This window comes from Cyprinodon tularosa, unplaced genomic scaffold, assembly GCF_016077235.1.
Source record: "Cyprinodon tularosa strain WSP-4 unplaced genomic scaffold, ASM1607723v1 ctg699, whole genome shotgun sequence".
NCBI classification, from domain to species: Eukaryota; Metazoa; Chordata; class Actinopteri; order Cyprinodontiformes; family Cyprinodontidae; genus Cyprinodon; species Cyprinodon tularosa.
In genome coordinates, this window is record NW_024039450.1 from 321665 (window position 1) to 329684 (window position 8020).

An 8020-nucleotide genomic window follows, 5' to 3' on the forward strand; every position below is an offset into this window, starting at 1 on the left:
GCAATTGGATTTGTTCATTCTTTACATTTACTTTTTTATGCAGTGCATAAATAAAGAGCTTTCCCTAAAGCAGCTCAGAAGAAATTTGAAATGAAGTTTTTTTTAGATAGATGAAAACTTACATGTAGGTTATTTAGTTGTGGAATCCAAAGAGTCGCGAGGAATAAACTGCAGTATCATCAGCATAACGATTTAATTTATAACCAATCTTTAGTGAAATACTATTGATTTAAATAGTGAAAAAGAAAATTAAAGACTGATCCCTGTCAGTTCCTTTCAGGACAAGTACTAGAGGCTAGACCCTTAGCCGATCATTGGCCATCCCTGTGGTCAACCTGATCATAATTTAGAGGCAGTTCCCCTCTAAAACAGAAGATGCAACATTTTACTCTTAAGTGGAAAGTTCTAACCCATTTTCCATTTTACTTGTTTGTATATTTCAATAAACTGACAACAAAAATACAGTAAATGAAGCAAATCAGTATACTAACATTAAAAATTATAAATACAGAATCCATGCTTTTTTAATAACTAGTTCATATTTTGTTTTTCCTTTAAACATAGGTCTCATTGTATTAACATATACAAATGTTTTATCTGTTCTGGTTTCAGAGGATGCAGCAGAAAAAAAAATTGCAGATCAGAGATATAAAAAATAGGATGCAACTGGTATAAAACAGGTTTAACTTTCAAATATAAAGCAAATGATTATTCACAACATTCTACTGCAAATAAAGAAGATTGACAGAATTCCTACTGATTTAGGAAAACATTTTGATGTGTTATAGGGAGTTTGAGTTTGTCTCTCAGTGGTGGTTCTAGACCAAATGTACCAATTAGGTCAATATACATTCATAATTTAGGAATTTTACATATTTTTGATTTAATTTACGTTAAAATTAACATATTCTATAAAATCTGAATTAGAACTCAAGAACAACTGATAAATTCAGCTGTAAAAATTATTTTTTTTATTATTTTTTTTCTGGGATCCTATCTAAATACCACTGAAGCTATCACCCTATTGTTTCTAAATAATCAGTAAAACAGAATTTGTACAGAAAAAAATTAAACAGATCCGAAGGACCTATCAGTAACATATATCATTAGAATTTCTTTGAGTATTATGTCTTCAGTACCAGGGACGGAGCTAGATGGGGGGCCAGGGGAATCAATGGCCACCCTTACCCATTCATTAGCCACCCCTACCATTTTTTAAATCTAATACAGATGGTGGCAGCAGTGATACTCTCAAGTGGAATATCCAAAACATTTAAAATTTTTGTGGTTAATTATACACATCTATATACTAACATCAAAGATGATAAATACAGATTTCATGCTGTTCTCAGAACTAGATTTTGTGTTTATATGGGGTAAAGAGAAAATGTATCTCTGCAAGTCATCTGGGAGTCTTCAGTGAAATCAAAGATAAATTACAATTTTAATGAAAAATTATCAAATAATCAATCTATGTAGATATTAGTGCTTGTAAATATCAATTTTATCCAGAATGTTTATTGATACAAGTAGGTAAGTAATGATGATGGAATAGATTTACGCCCCAGATCTCAAAACTGAAATAATTGTATCCACTATACCTTTTGTTTAGAAAGTGAGGCGTCTACTTGTTAGCAAAGGCTTTAGGAAAGTATAGTTTGTCTTTATTTAGAAAATCTGGATGTTTTGCTCATTAATTTTCCTGTTGGAACAGTGTAGATTGACCCTGAGGTTCTGGTGCTTATCCGCTTTTCGCCACCCTTCAGTGTACATTAGTTATTGCCTGGCCACCCTTATAAAAATGTTCTGGCTACGCCTCTGTTCAGTACAGGGGCCATAACAGGGGCCAGATCATGATTGACAGGGGCACTGCCCCCCGTTGGCCCCTGTCTAGACCCGCCCAGAGAACATTTCTTTGCAGCCATCTAGGAGTCTTCAGTGTAATTAGAGTTAAAGAACAACAACTTAACCCATTTAATGTGTATATAATGTAGAACCATAGATTAATTTACCAGCACCCATGTATAAATATGTGCATAGCTTTATTAATTAAAAACAGTCCTTGTGAAAATCTGCTCTGTCTTTAGGGATTTATTTGGAAAATATGGACCATGAACAGCCTTTATCAAAAGTTTCTGGAAGTTTCTCATCACCAGTTATTAATGCTCAATGGTTAGTGATCAGCAGAGCTCCGGTTTCATCAGCAGAGGGCGCTGTTTCCCAGTCTGCCAGGCCTGAGTCAGCCTGTAGGAATCAGGAAGTCTGATCTGACAGCAGAGGCAGAGATGGCAGCATCCAGCTCACAGTCCGGTAAGACACAGCGCCCTGTTGTTTCTCGCAGTACAGCAGCAGTGAAGTATTATAGTAATATTACTTTTATTAAGGAATATAATAATGGCGGAGGAGTGGGTGGGTTATGCTGCAGCTTTCCGCTGTCAGTCTGAGGGAAGCTGCGGCCCCGGCAGCAGCTGCAAAGGGCCGCCGCCTCTTCTTGGAAAAGTTCCCCCTGATTCTGAGCAAAGGAGCTGCTGACACACACGGCTGCACACATGGGCTCTGCAGGAACCAACCGAGCGCAAACTAAACAACAGATTATCTGCTGTTATTATCTGTCTGCACGGAGGAAGACAGTTGGACAAACTTTGCTGAGTTCATGCACTATGATACAACAACACTGTAAGATGACGCATCTGTGTCGCCTTTTCCTTGCAGAGCTTATCCTGGTGGTTCTGGGCCCGGATAAGGCAGAGGAGAGAGGTGCAATCCGCTTCACCCTGGGCCTGGAAGACAACCAACAGGGCACAGATGTTCAGGACTGCAGCAAACATAGAGGGACAGCTGCAGGCAGGCGGGTAGGATTATATGGAGACTTACACCTCACTGAAAGCATAAGTGCATTTCAACATGTCTTAATAATTTATATGTATCTGCTCACTGGTGGTTTTAGATTAAACTTACCAGGGTGGTATGGAAGCAAATCGTTACCATTTCCAGAAATGCTTTTTCATTTTAAGAATGTGGCTGCATTGTTTGACTCATAAAAGGAATTAGTAGTCAATAATCCTGTTTGCATTTTCATTTTCTTCTTTAACACTACTCATCCTTTTACTTAATTATAATGAAAAAGAAAGACATTTGAGATTTATTTTTCAAAATGTACCCCAGCAAATACATACCAAAAGTCAATTTGAAATGTAAAATGTGAAAATGAAAAAGCATTTCCAGAAATGCTTTTTCATTTTAAGAATGTGGCTGCATTGTTTGACTCATAAAAGGAATTAGTAGTCAATAATCCTGTTTGCATTTTCATTTTCTTCTTTAACACTGCTCAACCTTTTACTCCGCTGTGTTTTCTCTTTGATTATGGCATAAAATGTGACGTCTTAAAGAAGAAAAGTGCAAATGCAAATAGGATGATTCATTACTAATTTCATTTATGAGCCAAATAATGCAGCCACATTCTTAAAATGAAAAAGCATTTCTGGAAATGCTTTTTCATTTTCACATTTTACATTTCAAATTGACTTTTGGTATGTATTTGCTGGGGTACATTTTGAAAAATAAATCTCAAATGTCTTTCTTTTTCATTATAATTAAGTAAAAGGATGAGTAGTGTTAAAGAAGAAAATGAAAATGCAAACAGGATGATTGATTACTAATTTCATTTATGAGTCAAACAATGCAGCCACATTCTTAAAATGAAAAAGCATTTCTGGGAAGGCTTTTTCATTTGAAATATGGTAAGGATTTGCTTCCATAGGGTGGAGCCAGTGTTTTTCCAGTGGAGGACACATTACAACAGAGTATTTATTACATTTAGTATGTAAGGTGATCCAGAAGGTTGCAGATTCCTGATCTAACAAATGAAAACCATGACCGTTTGTTCATACGGGTGAAGCTTAAGTCTTTTTTTAATTTCTAAATAATTGTTAAAGTAAATTTTAAAGGTGAATTTATAAATTGGTCCAAGGGGCGAATCGGTTATGCTCTCTTCTGTTGACGCATATCGTCTTAAGAAATTCATATAGTATTATACTTCAAAAACTAATGAAGAAAAAATATCTTAAAATATATCGATTTTACCTTAATTGAGATGATCTGTCAAATTAATAAGCATTTTTACTCTCAAAACACGATAACCTGTTATTCTCCACTTGAGATATGATATCAGAGATTTCTTTTCTTATTTTACACTTAAATCATCCTTTTTCATTGGTACCTTTTCTCACTCACCTCCTCACAAGAGTAAATGCACCTATATCAGGAAAACCTGACTTATATTTACATTTTTGCAGTTAATGATTTGAGTACAGGGGCCCGGGCCCCTGTCTAGGACTGCCCATGTATCTACTTTTAGTAGTTGTATCCTATTAGTTTTAGTGTTTTCTAGCGACTATATGCCTGTTATAGAATATGTTTTATTATTTCACATTTTTTATACATTACAATCAAAGACTTCAATGCAAATTTTTTTTTAACTTTGATTTGATAAAAAAATTCAAAAAAACTGAAGGGTATGGAATGGATTTTGCCTAGAATTCCCTAACCCCTATATAGAGCACTATATAGTGCACCTTTAGAAGTAGTGTGTAACCATGGTTACTAGATGAGCAGATACATTCGAGAATGGGATGTGTTTTGGAGAGAGAAAGAACAAGCATGGCGCCGGCACCGTGCCGGGAGCCAGAGTCACTTGACCAAAGGGGAGCGAAAAGTAGTGATTGAGTTGTTTGTTTTTCTTATTTAAAACCTAAATCTTCTTAATCCATTGGCAAATTCTCGTACGTGCTCAAATCAAAAGAAAATATTATTTTCAAGAAAAAAATGACTTAGATAAAACAATAAATGATTGTCTGGCCATCGTTTTGGCCTTTTGGCCACATCTAATACCCCTTAATAAAATCAGCAAATGCTATCATAAATGAATAACATTAGAGAACAAACAGCCTTATGAAGACCAGAAAAGACAGCAGACAGGTTAGTGATAAGGAATTAATCAGTAATTTATGGATTTCTGGTCAGATTAAAATAAAAATTTTTAACCTGTGTTAAACATAGTACGGATTACAGAAAGCTAACACAGCCACCAGCCTTAATCTGTAGTTCTAATGGTGAATAATAGTTGTTTCAATGCCAGTATCGGAGATGTCTCTGATACTGGCAAAAATGCTGGAATCTGCATCTGGATCAGCTAGTATTGGAGTTCAGGCACCTTTCTGATACTATGTAATTTAATATACGAATTAAGATAGGAATATATTTACTGGTTAGTTACGTTAGTTCTTCGCCTTTCTTAAAAAAGTGGAGCTGGGCTGCCACCTGCTGGTTTAGATGGTTGAAGAGCTGCTCACCTGACACCTGATACTCACAACACAAGCATCGGAATGGTATCGGGAGAGAAAAAATGGTATTGGAACATTGCTAGTGAACATGGAGGTGGCTGTATCATACTGTGGGTCTGGGGCGACTTATGAAACTAAACACAAGCCAGACCTTTGAAGAAACATGTTATACTCTGCAAAAGACAAGCAGGAAGATGATCATAAGCATGCAGCTACAGTAAGGCGGTTTGAATGTTCTCCTTCATATCAGACTCCTTCGCAACAGGGCTCCCTTCCCCAGGCTCCAGCGCCTTTCAGCACAACTACTGGTTACACCAAAAGCTGTCACAATGACACTACACACATTTACACTCTTTATTTGCACATATACGTGAGAAAAGGGCTGTGGAAACGTGAATATAACTGGATACAGGGATCTGCTTGCTTTGATCATTTAGGCTGTAACTGGGTCTCTTGCAGGTCGAGGTGGTCTCCAGTCCAGCCTGGTACGGCTCAGCCTGCAGCCCAGAGGAACGGACAATGCATATTTCATCCTTCATCGCTTTATCCAGCCCTGGACCACATGCCTTCCTGCTCTGTGTCCCGGTGAACGGGCGTGCTCACGATGAATCCAAGGCGCTCGATGCCCTCGCTAAGCTGTTTGGCCCTGATGCAGTCAGCAAAAACACCATTGTTCTCTTCACCCACACTGAGGAGCTGGGAGAGGATGAGACACTGGAGCAGTACATCATCACATGGCGGAAAGACCTCCAGGAGCTGGTGGGGAGGTGTGGCGATCGTTACCATACCCTGGAGAGCTGCAAGCCAGGCGGAGAAGAAGGGAAAGCTGTGGAGGAGCTGCTGGAGAAGGTGGAGCAGGCGGTGAAGGAGAGTGGAAGCAAGTGCTTCAGCTGCCCTCTCTACCAGGAGGCTGAGGGCAGGGTGAGGCAGCGGCAGATGGAGATCATAAGGCAGAGGAGGGAGGAAGAGCCCTCTGACTCCCAGCCAGAAGTGACTAAAGAAGAAATGGATGCAGTTAGGGAGGAGGCAGAGAAGAGCGTTGGGGATCTGGATTTGGATCTAGGTGGTATTTTCCCCTCCGGTAAACAGGTCTCTCCTTCCTCGGCTTCTCCATCATGGCTGGGGGGCTTATGGGAGAAGCTGGTGGGCTGGTTCCGGTGGCTGCCCTCCCTCGTTAGAATCGAGGCTCTGTTCGGGGCCCTTGTGGGGCTATTTGTAGGAGGGCCGATGGGGGGCACGGTTGGGGCCACCGTAGGGTCTGTGGCTACAGAAGTGAACAGAAGGAAAACAGAAAAAACTAAATGACAAATATTTGCACCTTTATATCTCTTTGTCACTGGGAAAAAAACTTTAAAAGATTCAGTTTTAGTGTGATGCTTGATAGTATTTCTGCATAAATATGACCTAAAATGTGTTTTCTCATCAGATAATACCTGGGAGAGGTAGATCACTGTAATCATAGAGGAAGCACAGTGGAGGAAGTGTCAGGATTTGGACAGGATCCATCATTTGATGAAGCAACATTTTCGGGATTATATATTAATTAATGTAGGAAAATATCTAGGAACAATTCATTTGAAAAATTTTTATGCTAAAAGGAGAGCAAATTGGTGGGAGAGCAAATTTTCCAAGTAGTTGATCAAGCCGCTGATAAAAAAAAATAAAAAGAATTATCCCGGATATGTTTTTTTACTATTTGATATATAAATGAATAATATTAATTTGAAAAATTTCAAATTATTTGTAACAATAGGACTGTATAAGCTTCTTAAAAAGCCTTATTCATCATACTTGTTGTTTTGTGTAATTAAAATGAGGATAAAGAATGCAATTAAATTCGGAAGCTTTTATTTTGCAGTAAATCTGTTGCTGGTCACACTCAGAACCCCACAAACACAAATACGACTTTAAGAGATAATACAACCTCCTCAAATCAAACACTACTGCTGTACCACCAAAGGGAAAAGTCATAACCCCAACTAGGGAAACACTGATATGAACCTCTGGGCGGATTCTGATTTCAAAGACCTCTTATGGCTGATAACTGGTATCTACTGATGTCATGTATTACATATTTCCCTTTTAGACTTTAGTCGGAAAGGACCAATTGTTGACTTTGCTTCTGTACTTCATTTTTAAAACCTACTGTCACGTGACCAAAAAGATACCACATGATTGATTCTCCTGAAACAAATAAACTGCAACCTCATGGAAATAATTGTGAAAAAATGTCCTTGAAGTTTTACTTCTAGGGCGGATAAGTAAAATGATGAGCATACAAAAATCCATATAAATAGTTTGCATTCAAGATCAAAAACCTTTTGTCTAGAACTCCTTAAGTGTCATTTTAGTTTGAATTGGTTTAAATTCTGTAAAAAATCTTTTTAAAGGCACCTTTTGCCTTCCAATGACTCATAGATTAATAAAAAAAATAATCGACAGATTATTCTGTTAGCAAAATAATAACTAGTTGCTGCCCTACTTTGGATTTGCTTTGGTAACTTTGTGATTATTCACTTCTTTGGGTTTAAGTGTGTGAGCTGAAGGGGTCTGAAATCTCAAAGTCTCTGTAAAACTGGCTCATTGTCCCTAAACAATAAGTGAACCAAGTATAATCATTTTGTCTTATTATAACTGGTATATTTTTATTTTTATTTAAACTTAAATATCTCAGCATT

General features: G+C 37.7%; 1 protein-coding gene across 1 annotated transcript; it reads left to right on the forward strand.

Annotated features, from left to right (window-relative positions):
- The first annotated feature begins 2207 nt into the window (after positions 1 to 2207).
- si:dkeyp-69e1.8 (uncharacterized protein LOC100001340 homolog) lies at positions 2208 to 7774 on the forward strand. Its single transcript, XM_038268233.1, has 3 exons — positions 2208 to 2310; positions 2713 to 2852; positions 5802 to 7774. Exons 1-3 carry the CDS (start codon positions 2286 to 2288, stop codon positions 6645 to 6647), a joined length of 1011 nt encoding a protein of 336 aa, XP_038124161.1. The 5' UTR covers positions 2208 to 2285; the 3' UTR covers positions 6648 to 7774.
- The last annotated feature ends 246 nt before the right edge of the window (positions 7775 to 8020 follow it).